The sequence below is a fragment of the Macaca fascicularis genome, chromosome 13, assembly GCF_037993035.2.
Source record: "Macaca fascicularis isolate 582-1 chromosome 13, T2T-MFA8v1.1".
Lineage (NCBI taxonomy): Eukaryota > Metazoa > Chordata > Mammalia > Primates > Cercopithecidae > Macaca > Macaca fascicularis.
Window position 1 is genome coordinate 111,478,506 of NC_088387.1, and position 18,720 is coordinate 111,497,225.

The 18,720-nt window shown below is 40.0% G+C and overlaps 1 protein-coding gene across 14 annotated transcripts in view; it reads left to right on the plus strand.

Moving 5' to 3' along the window:
• The window catches only part of NOL10 (nucleolar protein 10), a 114,890-nt gene that overhangs the window by 77,752 nt on the left and 18,418 nt on the right, over positions 1 to 18,720 (plus strand). For 11 of the 14 annotated variants that reach the window (XM_065527434.1, XM_065527435.1, XM_005576565.4 and 8 more), the window contains 4 exons: positions 1,279 to 1,405; positions 5,481 to 5,560; positions 5,764 to 5,862; positions 7,688 to 7,777. In XM_065527434.1, coding sequence (XP_065383506.1) covers positions 1,279 to 1,405; positions 5,481 to 5,560; positions 5,764 to 5,862; positions 7,688 to 7,777 — 396 coding nt within the window. Of the gene's footprint in view, positions 1 to 1,278; positions 1,407 to 5,480; positions 5,561 to 5,763; positions 5,863 to 7,687; positions 7,778 to 18,720 lie in introns of those variants that run through there. The other 3 variants (XR_012422679.1, XM_074012363.1, XR_012422678.1) reach the window with 2 other exon arrangements.

The following is an 18,720-nucleotide window of genomic DNA, read 5'->3' on the forward strand; positions in this document are numbered from 1 at the left end:
ATGCTTGATTGTTACTGAAATAAACAGGTTAAGTCGTCACTGGAAGTTCCATTTTGCCCGAGCCCAGTGTTCTCTCATCGGAATACCTCTGGCTTAAGGGAGGATTTCACTAGCATATCTTCTCTGTTGACTGAGCAGATTTCCTTTGGCATACATTCACCTCAGCGGGTGTGGCATTTTGTTAGGAAAGATTTGTAAAAATAGCAAAAATGTACAAAGCGATCATAGTATTTTATGAAAGTAGTTGGATTATGTTTTTTCATAGTTGGATTATAAACTTAATGATTCATATTTTATTAGTTGGTTATAATTCTGTTCAGCCTTTTGTTCCTCAGCCTTTCATTGGGATAACTCATGGAGCCTGGTCACCCATTTAGTTTTGAAGAATTCTTTATACAGAAATTTTAAAAATCAACTACTTATTTTTAAACGGCAAATAACAATTATATGTATTAGTTGTGTACAGCGTGATGTTTTGAAACGTGTATGTTGTGGAATGGCTAAATTGAGCTAATTAACATTTGCATCAGATCACATAGTACTTACCATTTTTTGTAATGAGAATATTTAAAATTTACTCTCTTAGCGATTTTCAAGAATACAATATATTGCCATTAATTGTAGTCTAGAATTTTAGTTTTTAATGAGTTAAATGAATTAAATGAAGTGGACCATGCAGAATGGAATGTAATTGTCGAGTAATTAGTTGAAAAACCTTAAAAGAAAGTAATTTTGGGCCGAGTGTGGTGGCTGAGGCTGGCAGATTGCTTGAACTCAGGAGTTCAAGACCAACCTGGGCAACATGGCAAAACCCTACCTCTACAAAATAATAATAATACTAATAAATATTGTTTTTAAAAAAGGTAATTTTTCTTTTAGACCTTTGTTTGGCAAACCTAAAAAATCTAGTATACCAAATAATGCTTTTGTAGAATTCTAGTAGTATTTTGAAGGAAGGAGGTGATACATGAATGAATGGATGTTAATAAGTATCTGAATTATTTATCTATATTTTGATAGTGCTAATATAAGAACATTCATTAATACTTTTGTGCCATAGACTGAGATTGTTTTCTCTTACAAGCCTAAAAATTTACTGATTTGTTTATTCTCTTCTGTTATATACTCGTTCATTATCCATATTGCATCTATTTGTCAATACTTCTGAGAGAAAAAAGGATTTAGAAATCATACTTAACAAAATTTGGTTATAAATGACTGAGACTTGGATGGTGTGGGAAACTGTGCCTTTGCTGACCTTCTCATAAATACCAACAGGTTTTAGGTCCTGCTCCTCGGTGGTGTTCCTTCTTAGACAACTTGACCGAAGAATTAGAAGAGAATCCAGAAAGCACAGTTTATGATGATTATAAATTTGTCACCAAGAAAGACCTTGAAAATTTAGGTAAAAAAAAAAATTGTGATAAAATATTATGTAATTATTTTATTTCTACTTTTTTTTGAGTTTTGAACATGAGAATTGGCTGAGCCATGTTTCCCTCATCTCCCAAATCTTCCCTTTCTGCCAAATCAGATATTAAACATATTATAAATTGCCAGATTTGTAACCTTTCTCCTTAGAGAAAAGTTTAAGTAAATTTAACATACTGAAGCCTTTTTGTATTTTAAATGAGAATTTATTTTAGCAAATAATTTCTTTTAGCATACTAGCTATATAGAGAAAACAAATTGTCACGAAAGCAGTGATTTTTTTTTCCCCAGTATTATCTGAAGTATAATAAGGTTTTGAAAATACCTCAAAGACGGCAAGTAAATGATTCCTGCCTCCCTTTTAGGTTTGATTATAGAAGACCCAATCTAAAACGTAGAAGTGATACATTGAAACTTTAGATCTACAAGAACCTTAATAGTTACTTTATGTTTAAAGGTCATAAGCCAAGAAATGTCTTGAAAGAACAGCAAATACTTATGAGATAGGGCTTACTATGTGCAGGCAGTATTTTTTTTCTTTTTCTTTTTCTTTTTTTTTTTCTTTTTTGAGATAGTCTTGCTCTGTCACCCAGGCTGGAGTGCAGTGGCCCAATCTTGTCTCATTGCAACCTCCACCTCCCAGGCTAAGTGATTCTCCTGCCTCAACCTCCTGAGTAGCGGGGATTACAGATGTGTGCCACCATGCGGTATGGTAAGACAGAGTTTCACCGTGTTGGCCAGGCTGGTCTTGAACTCCTGGCCTCAGGTGATCCATCCACCTCAGCCTCCCAAAGTATTGGGATTACAGGTGTGAGCCACCACACTCAGTCTGTGCAGGCAGTATTCTAAGCGTTCTACACATAACTCATTTAATCTTCACATCCCTATGGATTGGGTACTATTATGATTCCATTAGATAAGGAAACTGAGGCCAAAAAAAAAAAGATAAATGTACGTCGCCAGAAGTTTCAGTCGTAGTAAACTTGAGAGTTGAGCTTTAAATCCAGAGTCTATGCCCCTCCCCCAGCCATCCCAGCCCCTGCAGGACATGTTGGGCCTACTTGCCTAGCACTCCTCTAGGTTAGAGTAGATGGTGCTCATCTTGTTCTGCTGCTGCCAGCGGGCTACTGCAGAAGTTACTGAGAGTGGGAAAACTTAGAGGATCCATTCTGTACAAGGCAAGGCAACTTAGTTGTCTTTGGAACAAATAGATGTGCAACAACAGTTGAGTATTAAAAGAAAACAGAATCGTGTTACCATTAGATTAATTAAACTTCCTTTTTAACCCATATCTCATAGCACAGTTAATCCAGGCAGAATTACTTTCTGTCAGTTACTACCAAAAAAGAACTGAGTTTAGCCTTTTAAAAAATGACTTGAATGAAATAGGACCTTCTTAGTGCAGTGCCTTCTTAAGTGTCTCCAGAGTAATTTTTATAATATGCTATGTCACACTCACCTACTTTCCTAAATTGAATGAAAAAAGGTCATTGTTCTTTTGTGGATTTTTAAAAAACTACTATATTTAGTACATTTTGGGTTCTTTTTCAGTCTCTTTACTGGGTTTATTTTGGATGAAGAAAGCAGTTATATAAGTTTAGGTATATTTTGTTAAAATGTAATTGTACTGCTAATTTTTAAAACTATAGAAATAGATATTCAACAAAATGACAGTCATACTAGAAAGCATTTTATGTATATTACTAATATCTTTTGATGTCAAATGAGCCTTTATCTTTTCCCCATAATATATAAAACCTTCTAAATAGATATCTTAAGAGTAGAAGTAAGTAATGAACTTCCCTTACTTCCTAAGATTATTTTTAGTGCAACATTAGTATATTGAAGATTTGCAAGTTCTGACTGTTCCGGATATGGCCTATAGCAGATCTTATAGCTTGGTATTTCCCACAGTGCGTTCTTTGGAATATTACTTCTGTAAAAAGGACTGGGTAGATACCATAGTGGCTGATATCATGGACACCACAGGTAGACTGACATGGGTTTATATCCCACCTCTCTCACTTAATATCTACACAACTTGGCCAGTTCAGTTAGCCTCTTTAAGCCTTGGTTTCCTCATCTGTAAAATGGGAATAATATTGGTCCCTACCCATAGGGTTGCTTGGGGAATAAATCAGAAAATGCTTGGAAAATATTCAGCACCTGTTATTTTAGGAGATTTGTGGCAAATAAATTTGGGAAATGCTAGATTAAGCACAGTTAAATCAATTTCTTTGTCTCACTTCTTAGAGCCTTTAATACCATTATACATTGTAAATCTCCAAACACGGGAGGAAAGTATGAAACATTTCCCAAACTTACTTGACCATGGAGCCCTGTTTTCTCGGAAGATCTCTTGGGACTAGTGATCCATGGGGTTAACTGTAGGAAATGCTGCTGCATCCGATTCTTGGGTTAGGATTGTTTCACTGTGAAAAGCACTTCACTCGATTTTTATTTATGGCCTGACTTGGAATAATTCTGTGAGATTAATAAAGGAAACAAAAAATTACTTGAATCACTGGTATATGTATTTTATAATGTAGTGGTTAATCAGACCCTTATCCTGAGGAAGGTTTAGAGAATATACATGTGCAGTTGTATACATTCACATTTCATTAAGGTTCAGCCCTCTTTTTTTAAGACTCCATTGTGAAAGTTCAAACCCCATAGTTTTATTTATTTTTTTATTTTTTTTCCATAGTTTTATTAACCTAATGAATTCTATAATAGTATTTTCCTAATCAAGTTTTAGAATTACTTTATGAGAGTATCCTAAATTTATTTTTGCTTTTTATATTGTTCTACAACATATACTATTTTGCACTACATTATGATTTTGCTTAGTGCTTGATTTTCAGGTCTAGAAGGATGGGTATTTCTAAAATTTGGAAATTAGAGTAATGTTTTCCTTAGAAAGATAGTCACTTATACCAGAGGTCCCCAACCTCTGGGCCATGGACCCGTCCGTACCAGTCGGTGGCCTATGAGGAACTGGGCCATACAGCAGGAGGCGAGTGGCAAGTGAGCATGACCGCCTGAGCTCTGCCTCCTGCCAGCCATGGCATTTGATTCTCATAGGAGCATGAACCCTAGTGTGAACTGCACATGCGAGGGATCTAGGTTGTGTGCTCCTTGTAAGAATCTAATGCCTGATGATCTGAGGTGGAATAGTTTCATCCTGAAACCATCCCTCCCCCCATCCGTGGAAAAATTGTCTTCCACAAAACCAGTTCCTGGTACCAAAAAGGTTGGGGACCACTGACATATACCATAAATGTTCTGCATGTGACTACATCACATGTGGCCTTATTTTGAATATAGTCTCAGCCTTTTTCTGTGTCAATATTTGCAATTAATAAATAATTTCTATGACATAGTCGGAGCGTTCTTTTGTGACCACCAGCACCACAAGTTCTAAGTGTAATCTGTTACAACTGGGAAACTCTGAAAGGTATCGTTTGAGGCAGGGTTCTCAAATCCTGACTGGCAGTGGACTTTTCATTAGTCCCTGATGAGGAATGCGTATGTGATGTATTAATATGCATGTATGTATGTTTCTATATAGTGGTAGGAATTTGTCAGCGGTTCTTTCTCGGAAGACGGTTCTTTCTACTTTGTTTTTGTGAGTGTCCTTTGTTTTTGCAAATGGTGGGAGATAGCAGTGTTTCTCCTCACTCCCCTCTCATTTCAATTTGGCAACTTACTGTTGATTCGCAGTATTATTTTCTAAATTGAACTGGTTTGTGGAAATAAAAAATCTGAGGACCACTCAGAGGGTATAAGAGAATCCTCTTTGTCATGGTTCATAAGGACTTTCTCATCATTTTTGTGTGTAGTATCATAACATTAAAATAAATAAGGATGATATTGCTGAAGTCGATTGAATGTTCTCTATAGATATCAAAGAAGATTAGTAATTCTAATCCTCAAATTTTTACTCTGAAGTGAAATCTTATTATAATCAAATTGTGGTCCAAGAAAAACTGTTGAATTTTAATGAAGATTGCATAAGGACCTGCTGTCTTCTGTTTGACCTTTCCCAGGGCTCACCCACCTCATTGGATCTCCTTTCCTCCGGGCATATATGCATGGGTTTTTCATGGATATAAGACTCTATCACAAGGTAAACAGAAAACTACAGTTATTATGTTTCAGGTAACTAATGAGCAATCTGTAGCCATTTCCTCACTACTCGCACTTTCATAAAACATACATGGGATTTGTAGGGGATCTGCCTGTTCTTTGGTATAACTGTCATGGTGTATATGAAAATGATATTACTAAATACCATTCTTTTATTTTAAAAACTTTTTTCATTTTGAAAAGGTGAAACTGATGGTAAATCCATTTGCTTATGAAGAATATAGGAAAGATAAAATACGACAGAAAATAGAAGAAACGCGTGCACAGAGAGTCCAGTTAAAGGTAAATATTATACTTACCATTGAATTTATCAGAGAAGAGTACTTAATTTTCATTTTGTGTATTATTCCAAAGAAATCTGCCATTCTTTTCTTGGTTTTCCATCTTTAATCTGCGTCTTTTGCTAATATTTTTGGTATAGTTTGTTTGTCATCAGTGTGTCATGTTTGTCATGAGGATGTAAAAACTCTTTACAATTTTAGCATTGTGACCTCTGTGGTAATTGTACTGTGGGAAATAATGCTAGGATGATTGATATTGTCACCTCCACTAAAAACCTGATAGTATTTTTAAATGTGTTTTCGATTTTTGGAGTATCAGGGCTTTGCTAATCCCCATTTCTTACTGACCTTTGGCCGTATCTTAGGCTATTTGGATCATCAGAAATGGTCGACAGTCATAAACTGTACTCGCTGTCTGAGTACATAGAATTTAATGTAAAGAATGATTAACTTGGTATTCAAGAACTGAAAAGGCAGAACTGCTAAAGGATGGAGGAGAGCGGTGAACTACAGGAAGTAGCCACCAGCTCAGGGCTGGGGAGCAGCCTGGGGAATAGGAAGAGGAGGCCCTGTGGAGCTGGACTCAGGCTTCTAAGGAGAGGCCGCAGGCAGGTTCCAGGGCCCTTGAGGCATAGCAAGGATGTTCCCGGGAGCGTTGGAAACTGCAAACTGGAATCCACCACTGCTGTGGAATCATCTGTTGTTTCCAGGACAAAGAGTTGCTGTTGTGTGGTGCCAGCGCAGACAGGGAAGGGCAGGCCCTGCTCCCTCGCCTGCCTTGCAGTCTGTCTGTAGCCGCCTCTGTTGGTTCATTTCAACCACCAAATGATACCAGTGTTTGTAACTGAACATTGGTATGCATACATACTCTGTCACTGTAAAAGACTAGTGACTGTTTTCTGCATTTACCCTCAGTACTTTTTTCTTTTTCCAGACTGTTAAAAGATTTCTGGTGTTTTTTGAGACAGGATCTTGCTTTGTTGCCCACGGTAGAGTACAGTGGCACAATCAGAGCTCACTGCAGCCTCCACCTGAGCTCAAGTGATCTTCCTACCTCAGCCTCCCAAGTAGCTAGGGACTACAGGCGCACACTACCATTTCAACTAATTTTTTGTAGATTTAGTAGAGACAAGATTTTGCTGTGTTGCCCAGGCTGGTCTTGAACTTCAGGACCAAAGCGAGCCTCCCATCTCGGCTTCCCAAAGTGCTGAGATTACAGGCATGAGCCACTGCACTGCCTCTCAGTTTGCTTGGAAGAGGCTCTCAGTGCCCTGGGAAGAGACATGAGGGCCAGTTCCCCAACAGTGAGCTGGGGTTGCCGTTTTTGTGCCATGTGGCCTACCCGGCATCATCACCTGTCTACATTTCCTACTATGAGGATAATGAAATTTTAAAAATAAGAATTAGTTGGCTGGGCCCTATGGCTCACGCCTATGATCCCAGCACTTTGGGAGGCCAAGGCGGGCGGATCACGAGGTCAGGAGATCGAGACCATCCTAGCTAACACAGTGAAACCCCGTCTCTACTAAACATACAAAAAATTAGCCGAGCATGGTGGCGGGTGCCTGTAGTCCCACCTACTCAGGAGGCTGAGGTAGGAGAATGGCGTGAACCCGGGAGGCGGAGGTTGTGGTGAGCCGAGATCGTGCCACCGCACTCTAGCCTGGGCAACAGAGTGAGACTCTGTCTCAAAAAAATAAATAAATTAAATAAGAATTAGTTATCTCCTATTTATGAGATTATACTCACAGAACTGTTAACCTTTAAGCTAATATGTAAATATGTTAGGTTTTATAATAAAATAAAATATCAGCTTTTCTTTCTAGAAATTGCCAAAAGTTAACAAAGAGCTGGCACTTAAATTAATTGAGGAAGAAGAGGAGAAGCAAAAATCTACATGGAAAAAGAAAGTTAAGGTAAGATGTAAAAGTATCGGAAATCGTTTCTGCATTTTGTTGATAGTAAACATCTTTTTTATTGTCTCTTTTTACTTTAAAAGTACATGTAGGACTTTTTCTTTCCTGCTTATAAGATTAGTATATGCTTAAGATGGGAAGTCTGGAAAACAGAAAAGAATATCAAGAAGAAAACTATCCTTATAATTCTTATACCAGAGAAAGGCACCGTTAATATTTTAGTGAATTTTCTTCCTGTCTTATTTGTCTCAAAATTAGAAACTACAATAGCAAGAGTCTTGTATGTGTAAAATGTTTATCCTGATTCTTTAAAATAACTCAGGTCATTTCCCATGTTGTTAAAAATTATTTGTAGATATTTTTAATGGCTACATATTCTGTTCTATGAACTGATTATAATTTACTCAATCCTTCTATTGTTGAACATTTAGGTTATTGTTTTTCTTTGTTTATAACTCCAGAAGTAACTGATTTTTATTGAGACTTGGTGTTCTAGGGCATATATGCAGGCTGAAGTGTAACTTCTACCTGCTTTCCTTTATAAATGTGAAAATAGACAAAGATCAGTCATAAAATAAATAAAAGTTCGCACTTTGTTTAGTTGGTATTGTTCAGAGGTGAGATTTTTCTGGTTTCAGATAGATGACCTAGTAGCTTTGGGCCAGCTGTGTGGTGCCCTCGTGAGGTTTCTTTTGTTAGCTTATTCTTTCTCTGTCCTCTGGTTTTTAACCAGGTACGTGCATCTAAGATGAGTGAGCTCCTTTTGTCTTCGTTTCTGTTCATGCTCTTCAATACCCAGGGACTGCAACTAAAGGATCTTGTTCCTAGCTCTTTGCACACCGGTTGTGTAATCTTGGGTGATTGCTCATCTTCACTGGGTCACAGTTTTTTCATCTGTAACATGCAAGGACCGGAGATGGGCATTCTTAGAGCTGTGATTTCCAAATGAATTCAGACTCAAGACTCCCCCTTGCTGTCTTCTGCTTCCTTAGCCTCTCCCTGCATCTCCTCATCCTCATTTATTACATTCTTTAATATATTATTTAAATTTTAATTTCTGGAAGCCTCTCAAGTAAATAGAGGACTTTTAGGTTTCCATTTTCATGACATGAATAATATGCCAATGTTGAAATAATTCCTCAAACTTATTAGTATTTGAATTTATGTCTGTGTGCTATGGCTCTGCACCTTCCTGAGTTACACCAATGTGTATAAATGAATATGTATGTCTTTAAGTGTTTAAAATACAAGTCCTTCCTGCTGTGTTGACTCTCTCCTCAGAGTATTCACACTGATCTTCCTGTTAGCCAAGCCCAAGCATGATTAGGGAGGTAACTTTTCAGCTTTGTAATGTCATTTCACAGTAAAAGCTAAATGGAAGTGATCTTCGGGTGTACATGCCCTAAGGCTTCAGAGTCCTTATTAGCTGATAGAGATGAGAATACGTAAGTTACAATGTAATGTTGCTATTTTGTGCGGCATGGTATACCAGAGCCTTTTGATAAGGCCCTGTGATTATCAAGATGCAGAAGTGTCTTTGCCTTCCCCCCATTTCTTTGGTAGACCTTTGTTGAGGTTGAGGGCGGCCCTTCCCTTCCCCCCATTTCTTTGGTAGACCTTTGTTGAGGTTGAGGGCAGCCCTTCCCTTCCCCCCATTTCTTTGGTAGACCTTTGTTGAGGTTGAGGGCAGCCCTTCCCTTCCCCCCATTTCTTTGGTAGACCTTTGTTGAGGTTGAGGGCAGCCCTTCCCTTCCCCCCATTTCTTTGGTAGACCTTTGTTGAGGTTGAGGGCAGCCCTTCCCTTCCCCCCATTTCTTTGGTAGACCTTTGTTGAGGTTGAGGGCAGCCCTTCCCTTCCCCCCATTTCTTTGGTAGACCTTTGTTGAGGTTGAGGGCGGCCCTTCCCTTCCCCCCATTTCTTTGGTAGACCTTTGTTGAGGTTGAGGGCGGCCCTTCCCTTCCCCCCATTTCTTTGGTAGACCTTTGTTGAGGTTGAGGGCGGCGCTTCCCTTCCCCCCATTTCTTTGGTAGACCTTTGTTGAGGTTGAGGGCGGCCAGAGAAGATTTAGAATACACAGTAGTGCAGGGTGGTAGAAATGACCTTACAGGTTGAACACATGCAGAGCAGTCTTCATGGTCAGTAGGGAAAATTAGCGTTGTTCCATGCCTTTAAACATTTTTGACAAAACATTAAAAACTCTCTTACTGTCCATTATGAATTGGAAAACTAGGATCTTTTTAGTATATTGTAATTTAAAACATTAGGAATAAAGCGTAATATTTTTTTTCTTTGTTTTCTTTCTTTCTTTTGTCAGTAATACTTGGAACAGTGCTTTTTTCTCCTCCTAAACTTTTGATATGGAGCCAGCATTTTTCTTTGCCTCAGCAAATTGTCATACTCATTTTCTAAGTTTAGATAAGCTTCCGACGTTTTATCCTTTGCTCTTTTGACATTATGAAATGTCTCTGAGAGTTCCTTTAATGTGAAGTTCTTTGCCAGCGTCACTTCCACTGGGACACTTTTCTTCTTCGTGTCACAACTGTTTTCCTCATTTGTTTAGAGAAGTTTACCATTACACGCTCCCCTCACTACAAACTTAACGATTGCCAGCCAGCGACAGCAGCCACATTCCCTATATTCCCACAGCCAGCTCTTTCTTCTGTAACTCTCTTTACATTTGATTCACATTTTTGTTGTTGCAGTTTTATCTTGTTGATTAGTTCTCTCTAAATTGTACTTTTTTGTAAAGAGTTTGTCTTTGGTATCTAAAGAAGCAACGCAACAGTTACACGCATCCTGTCTGCATGAACCGAACAGGAAATTCATTGCGCATCACACTGCCAATGCAGTGACCAGTCACTGACAGGCTTTGAGAAGAGTGACCCATTATTTACGCAGGGATTTGTGGACTAAAGAACTCGCAGCGGAGTTACACTTTATGCACATACTCAATTGATGAACAGAGATAACTGAAATTTGAACCATCTTGTTGGGGCACCTGGTATTCTTTAACTACATTCCTTGGCTACTCCTTCCTGTTGGCACTGTGCGAATCAAGGACTTGCCTTTCTGTTATCTCCAGGCACATCTACGTTCCGTTGGTGTTCGCTCATTTTGTTGCTACATATTCTCTAATTAACTATCAGGATGGCATTTGATTATTTTAGAACCTATTTGTGGGTCACCCTGTAAAGAATTACCAAGCCGTGTACCATTTTACTTCCAGTGAAAAGGAGGAAGAACCTTAGAAATTCTTATCTTCTTCCATCAAACAGCAGTTTCTCTTCAGCTCTTCATAGCTGGAAATGCGATCTTTGTAGCCATATCACGTGATAACAGAATTCTTCCAAAGAGTAGTATTTGTAAAATGTGCCCCTAATCTGCTTTTTGGTGACTTCCTAGCCCAAATCAGACCTATTATCAGAGCTCAGTTTCATTCCAGAAATATTTATATATGGTCTTTTGAAAATCTGAGGCTGTGCTTAGAAAAAGTTTGTATAATTTGTTGTTGAACAGTTTCATCTTAGGTAAGGTGAAGATTGTAGAAATCACTCATGAATTAAGGAAAGAATCCTTCATTATAATTTAAAAGAATACTTGAAAGAATTGCTAAGTCCCGTCAGCAGATCGTTAGTCTCGCCTTTGAACTCAGCTCCTCAAAAGCTTGAGAGCTTTACTAGCTATGATACCTACTGATTTGAAAGTTGGTGTCTTGCAATACCAATTTGAAAGGTATGTTTTGCCTTGTCTGCAGCTGAAATTTACTGGAGGGAGACAGTGAAAAGTGTTCCCAAATATTGCTGCCACTGATAACACAAAAATCTAGTAAGATGTTTACTGTATGGTTGATATTGAACCTCAAATGGGAGGTGGCCCACCACATAATGTCAGTCAGTGGACATTATCCAAACTCAGAAATTTTGGTTGTATTAATTCTAGTTAACAATTAAGGACCAGAGCAGTAGCTCATGCCTGTGTTCCCAATACTTGGGAGGCGGGAAGATTGCTTGAGCCCAGGGGTTTGAGTCTACAGTGAGCCATGATCACACCACTGTACTGCAGCCTGGGCTACAGGGCAAGACAGCATCTCTTTAAAAAAAAAAAAAAAGAATGTATTTATTCTTTCAACACATAGGTGTTGAATTCCCAGTAGGCACAAACAGCTTTGAGAGGCATGGGCATCTGTGATCTGTTTGATTTATGAGGGTATGAGTTTTGATTAGAGCTGTTTTTCCTACAGGTATCATTTTTTGTATATTAGCCTTTTTTGTCACTTTCTGGCTGTGGCCTTAAAGTCTCTGATGAATGTACTTTTCTTGCATTCTGCAACAGCTCAGGCAGGACTGTGCATGAGATCTCTAAGCCAGGGGTCTCCAACCCCCAGGCCATGGTACTGGTCTGGGGCCTGTTAGGAATCAGTCTGCACACCAGGAGGTGAGCCTTGAGCTTCATCTGTATTTACAGTCACACCCCATCACTCACATTACTGCCTGAGTCCCACCTCATGTCAGATCAGCGGCTGCATTAGATTCTTATAGGAGCATGAACCCTATTGTGAACTGCACATGCGAGGGATCTAGGTTGCCTGCTCCTTAGGAAAATCTAATGCCTGATAATCTGTCACTCTCTCCCATTAGTCCCCAATGGGACTTTCTAATTGCAGGAAAACAAGTGCAGGGCTCCCACTGATTCTGTATTATGGCGAGTTGTATAATTATTTCATTATTATTACAGTGTAATAATAATAGAAATAAAGTGCACAATAAATGTAATGCGCTTGAAATCATCCCAAAACTCCCTCGCCCTGCACCCCTGCTCCCCCGCCACCATCTGTGGAAAACTTGTCTTTTGCGAAACTAGTCCCTGGTGCCAAAAATGTTGAGGACCACTGTTCTAGGCCATGGGTATTCTGTGGCTAGAAACCCATGGAAGAGATATTTTAGCAGTTTCAAGAATCACTAAATACCACTAAGAACTTATATTAAAGTAATACTTCATCTGTCTAGGGAATACAATTAGGTAAAGATACTTTGGGTTGGATCAGATTAGTTTTTACATCCAAAATATTATTTTTAAAGCTTTTTTAGTATCAATTTTTTAAAAAATTACAGTTATACATACATAGTTTTAAAAACTAAATATTTCAGGCTGGACACAATGCCTAACACAAACATTACAGGCTCATACCTATAATCCCAGCACTTTGGGAGGCCAAGGCAGGGAGATCACTTGAGACTAGGAGTTTGAGACCACTCTGGCCAATATGGTGAAACTCCGTTTCTACTAAAAATAGAAAAACTAGCTGGGCATAGTGGTGCGCACCTGTAATCCCAGCTACTTGGGAGGCTGAGGCAGGAGGAGGATTGCTTGAACCTGGGAGGCAGAGGTTGCAGTGAGCCAAGGTCACGCCGTTGCACTCCAGCCTGGGCAACAGAGCAAGACTCCAGCTCAAAAATAAAATAAAATAAAATAAAATTTCTGTAATCCCATCACTTTGGGAGGCCAAAGCAGGGAGGATCACTTGAACCCAGGAGTTCAAGACCAGCCTGGGCAACGTGGCGAAACTGCATCTCTACAAAAAATTAGCTGGGTGTGGTGGTGCATGCCTGTGATCCCAGCTACTCAGGAGGCTGAGGTGGGACGATCTCCCTGCAAGGCCACAGTTAGCCGTGGTCGTGCCACTTCACTCCAGCCCAGTAACAGAGTGAGACTCTGTCAAAAACAAAAACAAAAAAAAACTAAACATTTCTCCAAGGTTTCTCAGGAATGTAGGCCATCCCATTGTCCCCCCCTTTTCCTCCCTCCCCCTTCCTCCATTTTCACCTCTTCTCAGACAACCACTTTTGCCTTTTTAGCTGATTATTTTGGTATGAATCTGTCTCTCTGTCTCCTCCCTCCTTCCCTCTTGCCTGTCGTCCTACCTCTTAACATTTTAGTGTTAGGCATTATCTTTTGATAACTTTCCTTTCCAAGGAAGCTATATTGTGATTTTGATTAAGTTGGTATTCAGCATTACATTGTTGTAACTTTTGTTTTTTTTGAGACAGGGCCTGTTACCCAGGCTGGAGTACAGTGGCAAAATCATAGCTTACTGCAGCCTCAGTCTCTTTGGCTTAAGTGATCCTCCCACCTCAGCCTTTCAGGTAGCTGGGATTACAGATGCACACCACACCCAGCTAATATATATGTATGTATATATTTTAGTAGAGATGAGGTCTCACTGTGTTGCCTGAGCTGGTCTCCAACTCCTGAGGTCAAGAGATCCTCCCACCTCAGCCTCCCAAAGTGCTGGGATTACAGGTACAAGCTACCATGCCTGGCCTATGTAGGTGCTATTTCTAGCTGAGTCAGTAGCAATCTGTGACTGCATTTCTTGTTCAATCTTTGTGTCCTTTGAAGTTAATAATTGTCTCTCTTGCTTGTTTTCTATGTAGTTATCACTAATCAACCCCCAATTTATGCCAGTTATCTAAGTCTTATTTTGAGGTATTTAGATAGGTTAGACTTATACTTATTTACCTTCCTGAAGAAGTTGCTTCTAGAACTTTCTACCCCATTCCATTCTGGCCTGGTCACCTTCTAATCCTGGGACCTCCCTTTACCATTATCCTGTGGATTCAGTTCACCTCAACCCATGTTGGACAGAGAATTACAAGAACCTTCAGTTTCCTGAAGAAATACAGTTTCCAGCCTAGACAAGCAGTCAGTCCATATGAGAGTATGGTAAATTTTTTCAGACGTGCAAGTTCTCAACAGCAGCCAATTCCCCTTAAATGCTGTGTTTCCTTGGGAAATTGCTAGAGGAGTTGCTTCTCTAAAATAACAGAAAGAGGAAGCGTCCTGGGAAACCTCACACAAAACGACTGTACTGTGCTGCAAGCCCATCTCAGTCTAGAAGTTCGGTCTTCAGTGCTGGGGAATTTTCTTGAAAGAAAATTTCTATTAGTTTTTCCTGCCATGATCCATAGTTATTTTTTGGCAGTGAGGAATAAGAGTTTAAAAAGTGAATGAAAACTCTAGGTGGGGACAGGGTCCCTCAGTCACTGTGCGGTGACTTGGCCACACTGTCTATTTGGGGAAGGACGCTGCACATGTCATTGTCTCTTAAGTCTTTCTCTTGGCTGGTCAGGTCCTCCTGCTTGGGGGTAAAGGCCTGGCTACCAGCATTCCTAGAACTGACCACCGTAGGTCACAAGAGATTGGAGGGTTTCAGAGGGCACCTCACCCCCACGTGCCAGCCTTGTCCTCCCCTCTTTGTGGCCAGCACACTTCTCTTGCTCTTGCAGTGCCAACCCCAGCCAGACAACTCCTCAGTGGGAAAGGGCCAGGACCAGGCTTTCCAGAGCTGGGGTGTGATTTTAAATAGGCTTTCTTTCTGACTCTCAAATTTTTATTACCCCTGTTTCCTTTCCTTCTTTTGAGGGTTTATGTCCTTTTTAAAAAGCTCCTTTTCTGTTGTTCTAGTGAGGTTTTAGGAGAGATGAGAAGAAGATACTAGTGTGCAAGCTACCGTCTTTACTCAGAAGTCTGTACCAGCCTAACTTCATAGGTATCATAGCATTGAATGAACTAATTTGATTGGCTGGGGTGCGGTGGCTCACGCCTGTAATCCCAGCACTTTGGGAGGCCTAGGCGGGCAAATCACCAGGTCAGGAGTTTGAGACCAGCCTGACGACATGGTGAAGCCCCGTTTCCACTAAAAATACAAAATTAGCCCGCTCTGGTGGCACGTGCCTATAATCCCAGCTACTTAGGAGACTGAGGCAGGAGAATCTCTTGAACCCGAGACAGAGATTGCAGTGAGCCAAGATCACATCACTGCACTCCAGTTGGGGTGACAGAGCAAGACCCCATCTCAAAAGAAAAAAAAGAACTAATTTGTTTCAAATGGCAGTCATTCTTCATATATGTTACTATGTGGAACAAAATAATAATAGCCATCCCACTCAGGTAGACAGATACCATTCTTCCAGGTAGGACTGTGGTATGGACAGTACTTTAATGTTTTCTGTATTTTAATGGTAAAGTTGAGCATGTGTAGACAGGTGTTTACAGGATGAATCACTAGCCAGACACTTGTAAGCTCCTATAGAACATTAATAGCTATACCTTATCCTACTTTTTTCCTTAAGACAGCTGTGAAAACAAACAGACTAGGAAAAAACCCTGAAGGAAATATTTTTACAGATGGGTCAGAAGAGGTTTTATTTTATAGTTGTTCATCCAAAGCATACTTGTCTTTAGGCAAAGCAATTGATTTGTTTTAAATTAAGAAAAAAAGCTTAATACCAGCAACATACATAGTCTTTGTAACATTTTATCTATTTATTAAATATGACTATTACTTTAATAAATATAGTAAGATGAAAAGAAAATATTTGCCCTTGGTGTTTTTTTAACCTGAAAATGTGTAATAGGCAGTTAGGTATTCATTTGAAAATATCTTTGACAATATCACCTGTCCGATACCTACAGATAACTCCAAAATTTACATCATAGCCCCCTTCTTTCTCCTGAGACATGGCGCCTAGTTCCCAGACACCTAGTGGTGTCCGTCCGAATCCTGGTGCTCTTCTCCCTGTATCACAGGCATAGGCAGCCCTAAACGGAGCGTGATTTCTTCCCGTTTACTCCACCCCTGCGTTTTTTCCTAATGCTCACCAGTGATGGATCCTAACTCACTGTCGCCAGCTTTCTGGTTGCTTAAGCTACATGTTTGAGAGAGGTTTCTAACCGCTTTTAATTCTTAACCCTCCTATCTCCATAGCTGGATCTGTCAATTCTAATTTAGAACTGTATCTCACAATTATTCTTTCCTAAAAACTGTTCCCATTGCCCTAATTCAGACCATCTCTCTCGCCAGTTTCTTAAAATGGCTTCTTAGTCTTCTCATGATGCTAACTTCTTACTTGGCAGTCCGTCAGACATCATGCTGCTGCAGACTCTTGAAGCACAATTTTGGGTTGTTTGTTTGTTTGTGACAAGGTCTCTCTGTCACCCAGGCTGGAGTGCATGGCATGATCTCAGCTCACTGCAGCCCTGACTTCCCAGGCTCACACGATCCTCCTACCTCAACCTTCCAAGTAGCTGGGACTACAGGCGTGCACTGCCACGCCTGACTAATTTTTTATATTTTGTGTAGACAGCGTCTCACCATGTTTCCCAAGCTGATCTCGAACTTCTGGCCTCAAGCAGTCCTCCCACCTTGGCCTCCCAAAGTGCTGAGATTGCAGGTGTGAACCAACACCTGGCCAGAAGCACAGTTCTGTCATCTGAAGAGTCTTGAAGCACACTTCTGTTGATCATCCATCTTCTCCTTCCTCCCTGCTTCCCTGTCTCCCTCCTTCTTCGTTTCTCTTCCTCTTCCTCTTCTTCCTCCCCCTCCTCCTCTTCGCTAGTGGTTTCCCCTTATATCTTCAAAATAACAGTCATGGTATTTAAAATCCTTTACAGTATGGCCTGATCAAAAAATTGTTTTTGAAATTGCATCATTCTTATGTCACCAGACTATTCACCACTTCTGTCGGCTGGAAATGCTGTTTCTTCAGATTTCTACTTGTTGAAACCTCATCTTTCAAGCCCCCTCCCTGATGCCACACCCCCCAAGGCCCCTCCTGGGGTGTCTTTTGTTGGAATTCCTTTATCTGTCCTCTCCTGTGACACTTTCAGCATTACCGAGCAGCCCTCAGAAGGGGCCTAGTAGCAAATGTGTTTGCAGTGTTTTTTCTTCCTTACTAGATTAGGATCAGGAACCCAATCTTACCTTTCTTTTTCCCTTCATCCTAAGTCTTTCTTGGAAATGATGTTTAATCAGGGAAGACTTGTTGCATTTAATATCTCAGAATTTTAGGTAAGGGTTTATCTGTTTTTAGGTATATACAAATAATAAACAGGCCAAGTTCCTTAATATCTTATGATTTATTAAACTTTTGTATAGGTCTGTCAGTATCACAAGTAATAGTCAGAACTCAACTGCCTGCAACCTTATTTACTCTCAACAGTGGAGAAATAGTAAAGTAGTCTGTTCAGCAGAGTCAGAGTCCATCACAAACAGGTCAGCTTTTTCCAGCAGTGTTCAGGGCTGTTTACTCTGATTGACAAACAATTCTAAGTAGGCTGTTTGATCTGGCTTCCAAGCCTATAGCAGAGAAGGAATGATAAGACAGTCCTAAATGTGTAAGATTCTCTGTCATCTACTTAAGTGAACAGATAAGTTTACAGTACAGTTTTAGAAAACTTTCCATTGAAAATGGTACAAATAAAAAGGAATTTAGTGTCAGTCCCGAGCTATCTAAATGGGTCTCAGTAGCCAAAGTTTTTGTGTCTGAAGGATACACAATATCCTTTGACAACAGTTAGTTGACCTGAGGGGAAATATTAATGAAATCACCCGGTAGGAGATGGAAACGTCCCTTCTGTTTCCCAGTAACTCAGCTGGAATTGGTAAACTTACATCACCAGCTTCCTCCATCCCACCATGTGAGTTACTGACTTTGTATACTTCCTCTCCCAGTTTTGGAATCTGAAGTTGAAAGAATTGCTTATTTTAAGTCAGCGTAGTAACTAAGCTTTGTTTAAAAGCCCTGTTTTCAGGTACAGTGGCTCACACCTGTAATCCCAGTACTTTGGGAGGCCAAGGCATCAGAAATTGCTTGAGCCCGGGACTTCAAGACCAGCCTGGGCAACATAGTGAGACCCATCTCTACAAAAAATAAAAAATTAGCCAGGTGCGGTGGTGCACCTGTGGTCCCAGCTACTTGGGAGGCTGACTGAGGTGGCAGGATCACTTGAGCCCAGGAGGTTGGGGCTGCAGTGAGCCGTGATTGTGCCATTGCACTCCAGCCTGGGTGACAGAGTGAGACCCTGTCTCTAAGAAATAATAAAAGCCATGTTTTAAAAACTTACGTATTTTCTTGAAAGGTACTTTTTGCATTAAAATGTT